Source organism: Epinephelus fuscoguttatus, linkage group LG1 (genome assembly GCF_011397635.1).
Source record: "Epinephelus fuscoguttatus linkage group LG1, E.fuscoguttatus.final_Chr_v1".
Taxonomy (NCBI): domain Eukaryota; kingdom Metazoa; phylum Chordata; class Actinopteri; order Perciformes; family Serranidae; genus Epinephelus; species Epinephelus fuscoguttatus.
In genome coordinates this window covers 19,213,794-19,230,492 of record NC_064752.1, presented here as the reverse complement: position 1 = coordinate 19,230,492, position 16,699 = coordinate 19,213,794, and the positions used below count along the sequence as shown (strand labels likewise).

At 41.0% G+C, this 16,699-nt stretch overlaps 1 protein-coding gene across 3 annotated transcripts in view; it reads left to right on the top strand.

Annotated features, from left to right (window-relative positions):
* The window catches only part of LOC125896440 (neurexophilin-4), a 168,121-nt gene that overhangs the window by 38,256 nt on the left and 113,166 nt on the right, over window positions 1-16,699 (top strand). For 2 of the 3 annotated variants that reach the window (XM_049589126.1, XM_049589065.1), the window contains exons 4-5: window positions 4,592-4,704; window positions 13,713-13,841. In XM_049589126.1, coding sequence (XP_049445083.1) covers window positions 13,821-13,841 — 21 coding nt within the window. In that variant the 5' untranslated portion in view covers window positions 4,592-4,704; window positions 13,713-13,820. Of the gene's footprint in view, window positions 1-4,591; window positions 4,705-13,712; window positions 13,842-14,596; window positions 14,636-16,699 lie in introns of all 3 variants that reach the window. The other variant, XM_049589209.1, reaches the window with a different exon arrangement.

Sequence of the window (16,699 nt, the reverse complement as noted above, 5' to 3'; positions counted from 1 at the left end):
CACAGGGTTATTGGAGGCTGGAGACCATTCACTGTAAAGAAGAGAATATTTTTAGTACCTGACACATGAGAAGATGAATTGAAACAATAAACAGAGGAGCAAAGACAGAGTAAAAGTGAACTTAGCGTTAACAGACATTAAAGAAAAGGAGTCATGTTACAATGCTACTAAATGTTAATAAAAAGTATCATAGTAGAGAAGGACTTCAAAAGGAGTGAGGTTATTTCGGACATGATCTCAGGTATGATCGCAAGAGAGAAGATTAGAGGGGATATTATCTTTATTTTCACTGGACTCACTGTGGAACAGCCTGAGGAGTCTGAGTCAGGGTGCTGAGGCAATTCCAATTTGTCGCGAGGGTGTCGTTCGTTGGTCACAGAGAGTTAATGAGGCAAAGCCCCGAGTTCTAAGTCATCCTGCCACTGCTGCCGATCCCAGACCTGATTACTGTAATGAAATGGTCAGGAGATTATTAATCAAACGCCACTATATATCCACGTACTGTACACACACACGCACAGATTGAATCTCAGGCACACACAAACAAGACAAACAAGTACAATATAATAGAGAAAATAAGGGACACAGGATTGATGGGGATCATACGTAACAGAAAAATAACACAGAGCACACACTGGATTGTTTCAAACATTCTTCTAGACCAATACACTGGAAGTAGTAAGTACACTACACTACGAAATGTTTTTTATAGTGTGCAGGAAATTGTTTGAGTGCTACATGACCTCCCACTGCAGTCGAGATTTGTTGACTTCCATGCTGAAAAAGTCTCTGAGCTCTGGTGGTACAGTACAATAGGTTGCTAAGATATATTACACCAAATAAAGTATTCTTGGGTTTGTGTGACTTATAGTCTGAAGTCATATAATTGGGTGTTGCAGATCTAAAAACAGAGGAGAACACTCAGTAAGTGCAGATGATATTATTTTCTGGCTCAAGGAAAAGCAGTTCAAGTTTTTTCACATTTGGTACCCTTTTCTTGACTATTTTGGAAATGATGGGGCCCGGCCCTTAGGAGTCGACTGTATAGATTAGCATAGACTGAGGTCTTCATGTAGGTTTATGTGCTCAATATGCCACTGTCTCTTCAACATACCTGATTACTCCTGAGAATTGGGATGCTATGAACCTTTTTTTTTTCCCATAAGTGCAGTGTTCTGTGTTAGTAAGGGAATAAGTTGGAATAGAGGATGTATATGAAGAGATGTTTATCTTCCATGCTCTTTACTCTGTATTATTATGATCCTCAACTCCAGTAGATGCACTGCAGCGTGTTTCAGAAGTGTCCCAGAAGCTAATAAAAATAGGCACTCGTCTTTGTTTGACAGAACCACAGCATGTTGCACAGAGCAACGTCTTCCTCCTAACCGGGACTGTATGTAAAACATACAGTAGATACAATACCACACAGCCACAAATCTTTGAACCATCTCATTCATAACTGGACTTTGAACAGTATTACCTTTGTCTCTAGGCTATAGCACAACAAAGTAGGAAATAAAAAAAAAAACAATTAAAACAGGCCAATAAAAAGAAACTGTTTATCTATATAGTCTACGTACATACTTATGGTAGAAGCACAAATATCAAGGAAAAATGGCTAACAATTGATCAACGAAATCTGAAAGCCTCCAAAATCAGGCATGAAACACATTCCGCTTCTGAAATGCTCCCAGTGTAGTATGACGCCTTGTGGCTGGCAGAATAAAACCCAGTTGCAGGCGCCTGGTGGAATTGTCCCTTCTGGCTCCCTTTCAGTCAAGATGGTGGAGAAGATAGCAAAAATGGGGACTAATTAATTTTGTAACGTGTCGAACTTTAGTTGATCATAACGTATCTGGCATGGAATTAATGCTGCAATTCAAAATAAGACCAAACTTTTCTACTGGTTTAAATTTTTGAGCCATGATGAGGGCCAAAATCAGGCCCTCTAACAGGCTAGGTAAGGCTTGTTGTTTAGGAGGGATGCAGACAGACATTTCCATCAAATGAAACACAGATCCAGCAATCTGTCTTTGATAAAAGCATGTCAACCTGTCTATCCAAAAAGAAAGGTTTGGAAAAATTGACAAAGAGGGTCATTTTCCAAAATGAGCAGTATCACTAATGGATCCCCTCCACCTCCTGATGACAAAGTCATCTCATATATTACGTCACTTTTGAAACATTGATATAATATGTATGGAATTTGCAAATGTATTTGCAGTTTGCAGAAATGTATAATGTCAACATTTTCTTCAGGTGACTGAGCTGCCTCACAAGGTCACAGGATATGTTTGTCTGGTTTACTGTTCTTCTTGATGGGTAAATGGTTTACTGTCTTTGCCAGCTACTTCAGTAAGAGGGTCTGATACATGAAGCCAAACTTTTAACCTGCCTAGTTTGGCCTTCTGTGACATATTCTGCACAGAGGAGAGGAATTGGCCTGTGTACAGAGCAGACCGTTCGTCCGTCTGCCGCTTTGCTGCTCCCACAGAGAGCAGAGTTATTTTTCACTGAATTATCTCCCCTTAATGACCAAGGGATTCTAATTAAAGGCATGATTAGGGATCGTTCTTAAGCATCTTATTGGAAATTAAGTACAATCCATTCTGCCTGACAGCGAGTTTCTAGAGATACACTTTTGCTGATCACCCTGTGAACAGCGGGGGGGGAAGATGCTAAGTCTTGCTTTTTTGTTTGCACCGGCACAACAGGGCAGGCTTGTGGCCAGTTTTTATCCACAGAAATATTGTTGGTTTGTGTATCTTCAGAAAAGATAAATGAGACCCCCTCTTCTCCTACCACCAGAACTATTGAATGGATTATAATGCCTTTTTCACTCTCCATTTTCTTAATTTTACCTATCCCCCTTGGCAATAATGTTAATGCTTCATGTCTCAGCTAAGTTATTTCACAAGTGGGACCCTCCAGGGTGCACAGGGCGCTGCACAAGTTGGAGGTGTTAAGCTTAGCATCGTCTTTAACTCCTAAAGATCATTTATCCCGACCTGACACATCAACTCATGCAACAGCAGTGAACAAAACAGCTGAGGTATTATTAGGAAACAATTCAAACATTTTCGAAACAAAAAAGCTAGGATGAAGAGGGTAAAGAGGAAGATCTGCTGCTTATTGCTTAATGTTTTTGAATGCCTTTGTTAATATATGCAGTTACGCAGAACATAGTTAGATACTGAAAAAAAAGAAAATACTCTCATAAAGCATGTACACATGTTTTATGTTTTAAATAACCTCTGGATATCATGCAATTGGAACACTGGACTCACTTTAAAAAACACAACCTTGCATTTTTTCTCATGAATTTGTCCTCTGGCTACTGCAAAAACTAATGAAACCGCATCCATTTGGTCCTATTGAGCCTGTCCAATCTACTGTAGGCTACATACTGTATGCACACACAAACACACAAACACACACACGCTCACAGATTTTAATGAACCCCCAGCCACAGTATCATCTGAACACACAACAAAAACAATTCTATTACAGTCTATTGATTTGTTCCATGCAGCAATAACAACTGTAGAGTATTGATCCCACCTAATTCAGCTATACATTATTTGAAATGCATTACTTGAAGTATGAAAATGCTTAAAAGCCATCTTTTCCAAATAGGTTGGTTATATGTGCATGCAAAAAAGAGAAATCTTTACTTTTTTCCCATTCTGCAGTGACTTTCAGTTTATTTGTAACATGTTTGAAGAGCAGAAATCAGCACAATAGTTGGACTTTTGTTGTCTTTTTATTCCAGTGTGGTTACAGCAAGTTTTCCTGACTCAATCGACAAACATGATGGTGCCCTCTGCCAACTTTATGACCATTTTTCATGAGAGGAGAAGAAATAATTACTTGATTTTCAATCAAGAACCCTAACCCTAACCCTTCTGCCAAACAAGGGAGTCCATACTCTGAATTTTAAAGATGCATGCGGTGCAATTACTGCATCCCTCACTATTCTGACAAAGTTTCTTGAAAAGGTCACTTCTATCCTGTTAGAAATGAAAATCCTTTAGGAGGAGATTCTCTACCCTTTTGTAACCTTTACACAAGAAATCCCATTGGGTTGACTCATTGTGTAGTGGAGGGGCTCATAAATCTATATCCTATGGAATGGATGTCTCTAATCAATGGCTTTGGGTGCTTGTCTTGTCTAATCACCTGGTCACACCCATTGATCATGACAGCTGGGTCAGAACAAGGGAAGCAATTACCAATCACAATACACAGTGCTAGTGAGCAATGTGTGCATGTGCATACTTGAAAGCCTGTAGTACCTGCATAACTTGCTGTATGTGCTAATTGAGCTGCCGTGGAAGTAAATGGATTGCGGGGCTTCGGCTTTACCAGCTGAAGTGTGGAGCGTGTGTACAAGTTTGCGAGTGTGTGACAGGAAGGGTCAAATGTTCCCCGAGGGCCGCGGGCGCTCGTGACCCTCCTACAACACCAATTTAACCATCAGTTAGTCCATGTGTGGCATGGGGTGCGCTGTCGATGGTGGGCTGTCGCCATGTCTGAGGGTTTGTGGATGTGTTCGGGTGACATCTTAACTAAGTCTGCTCCTATCAATTAGAGTGAAGAGGCGAGAGGGTGCAGCACCAAGGGGAGGCCAGAGGTGAGAGAGGGACAGAGGAGAAATACAACGCAGAAATGAAACGGCAAAGGCACAGCGCTGCCAAGAAAGAGGTGGGTGTTCAGTGAAGCTCTGAGATAACTACGTTGGAATTAAAGTCTTACTTCACTGAGTTGGAGGGTGATAGAAAATAGCATATGGCTGCACAAATAAACATTAAAATGTGCATCTACATTCACTTCTTGAATTTTTTTTCAATCATAGATAGAATCACCTCTGTCGCTGTTGCATTGCTTTTGCTGTGACTAATTACACTGTCACTAATGAGGTTACATATTCGCAAGTAAAAAGGAGAAGCCTGTACACTACACAAACTGTGTTCATTAAAACTTTTTTTATTTATTGACTTTTCTTCTTTTTACAAACAACATCGTACAGCTCAGCACAACACTGGTCTGCACAGCCATCAAGAGGAAAATGATGAATCATTTAGCTATGAATTAAAAACAAGAGTACAGTCCATAGGTGCAGTGTCTATAAGTCAATCAAGCAAACGGAAACGGAGTTATGGAGTCCATATTTTCATGAATCATCCCTTTGTGGAGTGACGCAAACAGGTCAGGTATTCAAGAGTACAACACTCCGTGATTATGTTGTGCCAGTTTGCCTTAGAAGGTGGTTTGTCACTGACAGGGTGTCTGCAGGTCCTTAAAGTCTTAAATTCAGTTTTATAAATCCTAGGCCTTGAGGTCAATAAATATTATAGATTCTGAATTTATGAGGTCTTAATTGCCACAGGCATTTTATTCATCCATCTCTTAATTTCTTGTTGTCAAAATGAGTCAAGCTCTTCTGTGTCAAACTCCACATTTCTAATATTACAATTCTTTAAACCCACCACTGAACCTAATGCTGTCTTATTGCTTTATATTTGCACTTACGTGTTGGCAAATGTAGATTAACTCAACTCGCTTCTACTTACCTTTGTACTAACCTGCAGTGCTTGAATAAAACAAAAATGATTTGCACAAAAATCTGTCTTAAATTTGAAAGTGGTGTGTTGTGAAGCTTGTCACAATTAATTTGGGAGGCATATCCGTGGGGTTGTAACACACATTCGCTCTCCTGAAAAGCTGCAATTCTATCACAGTGACTTGCCAGATTAACGCATTTCGCACTACACTGCAGCCATCTACAGGTGCAGTAATGAGAGGGAAGGAAGTGGTTGAGGAACTAAAGTGCTAAGTCACCTTTTTCCTGTGCTGTGAGGTAGAAGTGTTCTTCAGTGTGCGATGGTACACTGTGACATCACTGCAACTGAGTCCTTTTTTGCGTCTCCTTACACTGTAAGATGCTGCTTTATAATCTGCCATGTTTTCAGACTGGCTGCAGTGGATGTGTTTATGGCATCCCAGATAGTTCTGGTAATCCATGGTTTCTGGTTGTGGAATGATTTAAAAGTAGTTAAGGGTACAGTTGCTTCGTTGATGTCATTGGTGATGTAGATGGTGGTGTCCTGAAATATGCTCCAGACTTTAATTGGTTTGTGTTTTAGTTTGTTAACATATTTTGATCACAACGAGATGGCAGCATGGTTGTTCCTCCCAAACATGGATAGCAACTCCACTCTACAGCTGCCTCTGAACACGATACAACAATGATCTGGAGTGTTTTCTCCTCTTGTGACACAGGACTGCACCTCACAATACCACTGTCACACTAGTCCCTGATCACCATAAACCACACAACTCTTCCTATGCTCTCACCAGTACTCTGCCAGTTCCTGATCTCCACTTGGAAACTGATCGGGCACGGAGGTTGTCCAGCTCATTCTCCAACGCTTGTATGATGGGTAGCATTATGCTAGTTTGGCAGACATGATCTCTCTAATGCAGAGTTGGTTGTCAGTGTTGGAATCAAGATTTCAGCTTGTGCCCATCTTCTCCATTTTTCTTGATGTTTACTAATGTTTAAGTTTTAAAACCTTGACCTTGCCAACTAGCAGAGTTAGCAAAGAGAGAGTTTACTGACTGGTTTATTGTTTTTCTTCTCGCGATGAGTGACTTGCAGCCTCATGCCAGCACAGTCCAATGCTAACCACAAAAAGCACCACCAACACATGCAAAATAGACTTAGGAGCATACATGTGAATACATCTAGCACAAATGTAGCAGAGCTGACAGAGAGAGACAGGCTTGATTGCAGTTGTGGCAGGGTGTTCCTGTCGTGTGCGACAGAAGCGCCTGTGTAGATCATTGGCTTACGTAGGACAGGAACACCCACTAGTATGATAGGCGGGATTGCCCACCTAGTGAGCCCACCACAGGTTCTAGCTGGTTGTCGTGCCAGTTTATGGAGCTTCTCCGAAAAACTTTGTAAAAACTGCCAATATATGAAATAGCACAGTTGATTTCTCGTCTCAGAAAATCTCAGACATAATTCTGATCTATTTCAGAAATAGCATACGTAAAGTGTGAATAACTTATCATTGTTCAGACCGGATAGCCTACCTTTGGACTACGGGAATAAAAACGTGAGTTGTCTTAGCTGAGTTGCTCTCCTTCCTGGCCTGTCTACTTCATAGCCCTGGTTAACATCATAGCTAGGCTAATGTTAGCATTTAGTAGACCCCTGGAACACCTGGAAGGGGCAGGGCCAATCAGAGGCAGCTGGTTCCAAAAGCGTAGCCACGGATTTCATGAACTGGACAGAGCAGCAGTCAGTCAGTAAAGTTACTGACAAGGATCTAAGGAAATGTCTGTGCCAGTATTGTGTGAGAAAGGACAGTGAAACGCAGCCTTCCATTCTGGTGTTAACTTATTCTTAACTTACTCCTCTAACTCTCAAATATCGTTACCAGTATTGGTCTCGAAAATCCAGTGTTGGTTGGGCTCTGCTGCACACCAAAGTAGACCCTCTTCACTTAGGACCTTGCCTCTGTGCCTTCAGGCAAATCCCACTAGGATTCATATATCAAAACGGAAACATTCAATAATAAGCCGTAATTGTTGTGAATTTGGCTGATGAAAACCTTCATTAAATGGTCATTACGGCCCTGCAATGTGAAATCCATACAGACCTGGTCCTGTATGATAATGAGACGGCCCTCGGGGACTCCTTTTGCTCTTTCACGGCAGTTTTTAGCACCATTTCTCTTCCTCTTCTTCTCCTTCAACCCTCCTAATATCACACTCATTTTCCTCCATGCTTAGAGTTAAAAGGTACTGCACATCATCTTGTGAGTCTGCATGGATGCACTGATGTCATGCAGAGACATAACGCTAAATATTTGTCAGCACACTTGTACATACAGTTATGTGAAGGTTTGTAGAGGACAGCAGTATCACATTTACCAAACTGTAAGGGTGAAAAATTTATAATTGACATTGTATTCCTTTGGATTTTGCTCTGGAAAACTTTGAGCTACAGTGCTGCTTGCAAAGCCTCTATTAGTGCAGCTGCTGCTTGGCAAACAAATCTGCTTACATGCAAAAGAGAAGAAAAAAGATTAATACATGAAATAAAATATGAATAAACACACCAACACAGTTTATAATATAAAAGTTGACATCTTAATACATACTGGCCATTCAATGGGTGTTCCATCACAATCAGCCTCAGATATAGATGTAGTGGGCTTCTTGTGTATTGGACAGTGCCTCATCAATCTTAGTGGCGCTGTCCCCACAACAAAAAGGAGAGGAAAGCAAATTGCTGTATTTAATTAATGCACTGCCTCCTTTGTTACACTGCTGCTCAGCATCTTTCAGTCCACAGAAGGAGAGAAGGAAAGAGGAGAAACTCATTCACACCGTGCTGTAAACACACAGAAAACGCAAAAGAGGGAGTGAGAGGTAAAAAGATGGAGATGGAAAGCGGGGACGTAGAGAGAGAAAGAGAGAGAGGGCCTAAAAAAATGAATGGCCGAGCAGAACGGGCTGCATCCATCGGCAAACTTTATAATGAATGTCTAAGTTTGGCAAGCATGATGGATGAGTCGGGAATGGTGTTTGTCACAAATGCAATCTTCTTTGAATCGCTCTGCTGTTTCCCAGTTCAGGGCAGGGCCTTGTGTTGCTGTGCTGAACCAGCTAGAGCGTCGCCCTAATCATGTCATTAACGTTTAATGATCTGACAATTAACTCAACGACTACAGAGCACATACGTATGACAAATATCTCGTATCAGTGTGTGTAAATGTTAATCTTGTTAGACTTGTTTACAGTAACACATCAGATAATTAAGGCAAAGCCACGGTATATTCAATTAGCTGTGAGTGATGTGTTGTAGCTGCGGAGCTGAAGTGACATAAAGCTTGTACAGTGTGATGGTCATTTTGTGCTGAGCCACACTGCTGAGCTGAGCGAGCTCACTGTGTTCACTCAGTATCCAGGTCGGCTCAGTCGAAAAGTCTTTGATGGTTAAACTGAGACGAAAAAAGAACAAGGCACAGCTGATAGTGTATCTCACTTTGTAGTGAAAGAGATCAAATATTTATCACGTATTCCTAATAAAAGGGATCTTTATCTGTATTAAGGCCTATTAACTGGTGTAATGGGACTCAGACATTTTCTTGTCATGATCTCCAATAGCATTATTTTTATGCCACTATGCTGGTGATAGCTGTGGCCGGAGGCATTCTGTTTTCGGGATGTCAGTCCGTCTGTCCCAATCTTGTGAATTCAATCTCTCAAGAAGGCCTTGAGGGAATTTCTTCAAATTTTGCACATTCACTTGGACTCAACAATAAACTAATTAGAATTTGGTGGTCAGAGGTCAAAGGTCACTGTGACTTTTGACCCCACAAACCTGTTTTTGGCCATAACTCAAAGAATTCATATGCTGATTATGACAGAATTTCACACAAATGTCTAACAGGATAGATTGATATGGTGATGAATTTCATATCCATAAAGTCAAAGGTCAACTTCCCTGTGACATCATAATGCTCTGAAATGTTTTTTTGGCAATTACTCAATGTCATAACTTAAGCCCAGTTCAAACCAGTGATTCATGATGAGATGAAACCGTTTTAGAGCGTTGCAGAGAAAAGTTGCAGCAGTGTGAACTTCATATTTTAAGAAGCTACAAATTATACTCAGACACAAATTAAGCCTGAAAAGCTGGAAATAAGAACTAAAGTACAGAGTTGTTGCGTAGAGATGATCATCTAGCTGCATTGGTGTGAACCGGCAGGTTTTTACAACGTGGCAGGATGGTGCGTTGCAAGTAGTTGCATGTTTCAACTCGTCTCATCGCTAATCTTTGGTCTGAACTGGGCTTAAGAAACAGAAGGGGAGACATTTGGTTGGATACTGAATTGGTGACAATAACTGTGCCTATTTTAGAAGAGAAGAGAGAAGATAATGTTACCTCAGAGCCTTATGGTGGAAAGTTTCTTCTCCTCTGTGCTGCTGCATTGTGTCTGCAGCTGTCTTTACCAAAGAGTAGTGTGCAAGTCAAGAGTGGTCACTCTGTAGCACAATCTGGGAACCAAAATGTCCCCAGAAGTACACTGCATAGCACACTGACTAAAATAGCCCTAAATATGATGTCTTGAAATATTGTCCCACTCCTGATGAAGAAACTGAATGGCTGACAAGCTTTTATGCATCGATGAGTCACAATACATACGGTATGCAACTAATTTGATTCACTCCTGACTACAGTTCAACCTATGATACTTTGGACTCTGTGTTAAATTTTGACTGCATGTTTTTGCACTTGACTTGGACTTGACTGAAGTAGCATTTACATGTAGACAATTGTGAATGTTCATCTACACTTGAATAATATAACATCTTAGCAATAAAAAAAATCCACTTTCTATTTAATTACACCAGAACTCAGATCAGCTTGGATCTGTTTGAGGTGTTGAAGCTCAAATGTCAGACTCTTTCAGTCAGAGTTCCTTTGCATATGTGAGGTGATGTTAAGGAACACTGCTGGCCATCATACATTACCTGCCCGCTGCCACTGTCCGTGTGTCCAGGGTAGAAGGAGTACAGTCTCCCACAGTCTGTTCGGTCTAAAGGACGAACAGCAGGGTCCATTTCTCAGAGATGTGGGTGGCCGGCTGCTTGCCTACCCATCAATATCATGCAAGTATGTTGCTGTGACCTGCCATGCGTGTCCCCTCAGCTTAGATCAATAACACGAACAGATTGTACACCCCCTCCCCACCAAACCCTCACCCCCCACCTCCACTCTCTGAGGGATTAGTGTGTGCCTTTTCAACATCATTATCATACATCCCCTCTTTGAAAGGGCAGTGTCAGCTAAACTGTTGGAGCACTACAGAAACTCAATGGGCAGTATAAGCTCTGTGAGATATAACAGGAAAGATAGTGTAACTGATAATGAAGTAATCACATGATATGACTTTTAATGAATTATTTTTTCAGTGCAGGTCCATCTGTTAATTTTTAAAGTCACCGGATAATATTTTCCTGATACATTCATGGGATGAAACAGGCTCTTGTCTTTTTATGGAACAAACAGCAGCTCTACAAAAACAGCAAAAGCAAAAAACCAAGACACAGCAGTCATCACTCACACACACACACACACACACACACACACACACACACACACACAGCGGGTCAAAAACAAACCAAAGGAGACAGGCCACACGCGGCAAGTCTCAGTGGAAAAGAGCACACGTGGGATGAAGGGGGAAGAGAAAAGAGAGGAAGGAGAGGTGTTCACCTTGAGAGTGCTCATCCATTACAGGAAGGCTGAGGCCCGCTCTGTCACACTGTCACAGTGATGCCACCTCTACACCACCCGAAAGGTCACCCAGCACTTCACTGCACCGCTCCAAACACAAAATACACACACACACACACACACACACACTCTATTTGTGCATTTACGAAAACGCAAATGGACACACTCCCATCTGTCGCCCTGTCGCTGACAAGTTACTGCTGCCGCTGTCGCACAGACACAAATAAGCCCAGATATGCATATAGCTACTGTATGCGTCAGAGGAAGATAATGTTCCACCAGTCACTGTTAAACAGAAATTAAAAAATAGACATTTTCATATTTGGTGCCATTTTGGATGGGACAACTTTTTCATTGGACCTGCAGTGTGATAATGCACTTATAGTTTAACTACCACCCCATACCCACCTCTCTACATCACCACTATTTACTATAAATCAAGCCTTGTTGTGAAAGGCGCTGTTTTTTGCACCCTAAAAAATAAACTGTGAATTCTACTGATGGATGTTTGTATGAATACACATTGTAACAGATTTTTCACAGTGACCTTCAGTATTCCTTTCACCCTGGATTTAACAAAAGAAAAAAAAACTGTTTGGCATTTGGATTGGATAGCAGAAACAATGCTAGAGCTCCACAATTCTTGGCTGTACGTCAACATAACACACACACACACACACACACACACACACACACACACACACGCACACACACAGTTTTAAACTTTGGGGTTTAAAACACATTTTGTGTTCTGTGGAGGTTTTTTTTTTCAGTAATAGCAATGTTTTTTTTCTCCCTCCTGTCAGTAATGACTAGATGCAAGCACTGTAAATCTGACAAACATCACAAAGCACTAACTAGCTTTCAGAAGTAAATGGCATAACAGAAAAAGAACGTCAGCAAAAACAAAAACACTGAGGCTTGATAAGAGGCAGGAGGACAGTAACATTAAACTTAAATGTTTTATTTCATAAAGCAAAATGTCTGAGGCTGTCATTTAGACAGTCAACTAGTAACTAAACTTACCAATTGCACTCATGTGACATTGTATCCGGTCACTGGCCACGCAGCCACTGTGAGAATGGTCTTTCAAATTTAATGTATTTTTCCCGTTCATTTATAGTTTTTCCACGTCATACTTCACTACGCAGGTGCAGATCATTCACCATCAAGCGCCGAAGTGCTCCATTGAAACTCCAGAAGGCAGTGGTAGCTGCTGTGGTAGACTGCCCCAGTCTCCAGCCAATAGAGCCCCACTGCCAGTTGCCTTCTGGTGTGGGCAGCTTGCCTACTTGTCATGACAGTGTTGTCACAAGGCAATAACAGAGATATTGGAATGTAGCCCTGGACATGCTATGGTTTAGAAGAGATGTTCCTCTGTGAAACCCTCCACATTGCAACCCCACAACTCCTGACTCTTCTCCCAGCCGCACCCACACCTCTATCTCTACAGAACGACCAACAATAGATGCTTATAGAGCTCGTGGATCGAATGCCTATTTGTGTCACAGCCCGTTATCCTGAAAATGGTCATTGCTCCGAAGGGCCATGTCTACCAAAATATGCTACACACTCTTCTAAACAGAAATAAATGGTGCCACTATGTCATTCATTTGTCCCCAAATTCCTGTTTTACAAATGCCAAGTTTTTTTATGCCTCCTCGCCAGCGATGGCTGTGGTTGAGGCATTAAGTTTTTGGGTTGCCCGTATGTCCGTCCCATTCATATAAATGCAGTATCTCAAAAACACCTCAAGGTGATTTCTACAAATTTGGCTTAATCGTCCACTTTGACTCAATGAACTGCTTACATTTTGGTGGTCATAGGTCAAAGGGCAAGGTCGCTGTGACCTTGTCTGTCTTATTCCTGTGAATGTGATATCTCAAGAACTCCTCATGAATTCTTTCAAATTTGGCACAAATGTTCACTTGCACTCAATGATGAAGTGATTTGATCTTGGTGGTCAAAGGTCAAGGTCAGTGTGACCTTGCATCTTTCTCATTTTTGTGAACACTGTATCTCAAGAACTCCTTGAGGAATTACCTTAAATTTGACACAAACATCCACTTGGACTTAATAATGAACTGATTAGACTTTGGGTGTCAAAGGTCGAGATTGCTGTTACAGTACATGTACGTCTGTCTCATTCTCGTGAAGGCAGTATCTCAAAAAGGCCTTGAAGGAGTTTGATCAAAATTGGCACAAACATCCACTTGCATTCAAGAATGAATTGATAAAAGTAATTTGGTGGTCAAAGGTTAAGGTCACTGTGACCTCCCAAAACATGTATTTGGCCATAACTCAATAATCCATATGTATTTATGACAAAATTTCACACGTTTATCATCATGATGTTTTTTAAGATTATTTTTTGGGCTATTTTCTTTCATAGGACAACTTGAGAATGATGGGAAAGGAGGGCAGAAAGAAAAGGGGGTGACACACATTGAAGGGCTGCTGGTTGGAATCGAACCCAGGCCATAGCAAGCACTCAGCCTACATGGGGCACACACTCAACCAGGTGAGTTACAGTTCACCCTGTGATGGCAAAATGTTCTTCAAAATCACTTTTCTAGCCATTCCTCAACATCATAACTCAGGAACAGAAGGGGAGGCATTTGCTAGGATACCGAATTGCTGACAGTAGTCTTGGGTGTCCATCTTGAAATTGTGCAGATTGTATGGATCTTCTGTGCTGTCAGGGGGGAAGATGTGTGTGAAGCATCCATGTTTTGCAAACATGGTTGTAAACTGTAAGTGAAACTTGAAAGGTACATGGAGACATGCAACTGCAAGGCGGCAATTATGGTTTTGTTGTTCCAGTGCGTATGTGTATAACGTTATTAGTTGCATGTGACGCATTTCAAGTCAGAGATATGTTGACACTGATGTCAGATATGGGTCACTTCAAACATGTTAACAGTCTTGGCAGAAAGATAGGATCTGGGGAAACAGTCAGGATTAAGCATTCAGCCCTGGAATGTGAACATAGCTTAAGGTTATTCAGGACGTGACAATTGCCATCGTTTATTTTGCTCGGTGACAAAGCTGGTGAGCACAAGGTAAAGAAGTACTGATTCTCCATTCAATGTAGCATCACCACTGTACGTGAATAATTTGCAGCCACCGCAGAATCACAGCTGCCAGTAACAATCTAAGTGCTGTTTCCTAATTGATTGTATATGTCACAACAATTTATACTTCCACTGCTACAGTAAGTCTGTACACTGTGAAACGCATCAACACCAGTTTTTTTTTTTTCTTGATAATTTGCAGTCACTGTGGGCTGGTATTTGTCTTGACAACATATTACAGGTAAGCGTGTTTTCTGTGAGCATCTGCTTTAACTTGCTGTGATATGTTAGAGGTGTAAATTGAATCAAAGAAGTGTGTTTATATGTGTTGTTTGTTCCTGTTAAGTTTAAACAGAATGTGCAATATGTTTTGTGACCGTAATGTGCAATATTATGAGGACCTTGTTTTTGTCTCTTCTGTGTGTGTGTGTGTGTGTGTGTGTGTATACCGTGCATTTAATCAGTGGCTCCTGCTCTTACACACAGCAACACTATGGCCCCGTAGTGCATACACTTTCATTTACTTAGTTTTTTTTTCTGAGGTTAGTGTATTTTGCAGTGGGAGCGCTGCATATTTACACTGTTCCACAAATGTCTATCTATCTATCTAGCTTAACTCTCATAGACCAGCGGGTCTGTCCTTTCTCTCTGTGTGCTTCAGCCTTTCTCTCATCCAGAGTTTCTCACCTTTTACCACGCTATATAATATAGCATATGATGATGTTCGTCATGCTCATAATCACAGAAAGCTTTGCGGTTCTTGCAGCTAACATTGGCTAACATTAGCCACAGCATTTGCTAGCTTTGTTGTAGCTGCCAACGTAAATTCATATATTGATGGAAAAACTGTATCTCGCAATGTATTTCATAAATACAATATATAACAGAACTTTCAAATCCTGCATTTCTCCCCATCTAATGAATGACAGACTGAAGTTTTCTGTTCTGCTTTGCTGGTCCTGCCCCAGTATCAGCCATAACCACAAAATACAATGTCAGATATACAGAAATATCTCCTCCTGCTTTCTGTTAACTGGCTAACATACTTCTCACTTCGAAACTTTGCCTGAAAAAATCTAAACATACGCATACATCTGATCAGGATGCCCCCTGTGTGCCTCCTGGTAGAGGTGTTACGGGCACGTCCCACTGGCGGAAGGCCCCGGGACACGCTGGAGGGATTTGATATCTCGTCTGGCCTGGGAACACCTTAGGGTTCCTCAGGAGGAGCTGGAAAGCATTGCTGGGGAGAGGGACATCTGGGGTGCTTTGCTCGGCCTTTTGCCCCCGTGACCCAGCCCTGGATAGTGGATCAGGATGGATGGATGGATGCGTTCTTTCAGTCTGTGTGCCATGTTAATTGTTAGGTCTGATTTTTGCGGAGAGTAGGAGCTGGGGACTGGCATTAAGAATAACTATATAGAAATAATCTTTTCTCTGATGGTCTCGTTTGCTTGTGTATGTCATACTGAGGCATCAGTACTGGGATTGTTACATAAACAGTCAACTTGTTGTAGCTGCTTTAATTTAAAAAAAAAAAAAAAAAAAAAGCGTAGTAGTTGGTTTAGGTGAGGTTAATTTTAATTAATTTGTATCAGACTGGATTATTTTCATTATGGATTGATCTACTGGATATTTTCTTGAGTAATTGTTTTTTTTTTTTTTTAAATAAAAAGGTGGATTATGAAATAAAATGATTTAAATGAAGAGCAGCAAATCTTCACGTTTGTAAAACTGGAACCATAAAATTTGTTTGCATGGAAAAACAACTTAAGTTAAATGACTAATTGTCTCAGCTATACTTCTATAAACTCTTAGGTAGCTTAATATGTAACATACATCATATTTTACAAGCTCTTCATATGTTTTGTATGTAATTATCTTAATAAGTAAACTCTTAGCCAGTAACTGAAGCTGTCAGATAATTGTAATGAAGTAGAAGGTACAATAAATGGAGGAATATTAACTGTTATTTTAGCTGTAAATGAGAGTCATACAAATTAAGGCAGACAGAAAAAAATTAGAAATTTAAAGGTATACTATGCAGGATTGTGGGTTGCTGTTTGTAAACACGCTCGCCAGCCAAGAGGAGTGAAGGAATGCGAGTGAGTCAGGGAGGTGAGAGAGGGTATGACAGGCTGACTCACTCTGCTTCTTTAGGATCTGGAGAGAACAGGTGGTGTTATGATTTCAGCGAGGTGCTTTAGAGGCTGCCTCGCACAAATGTTCATCTAAGCGGCCAGTTAGTGGTTACCTCAGCATCTGCTTGTAGAGGAGAGCCTCACAGCAGGGCATTTAAGACCAT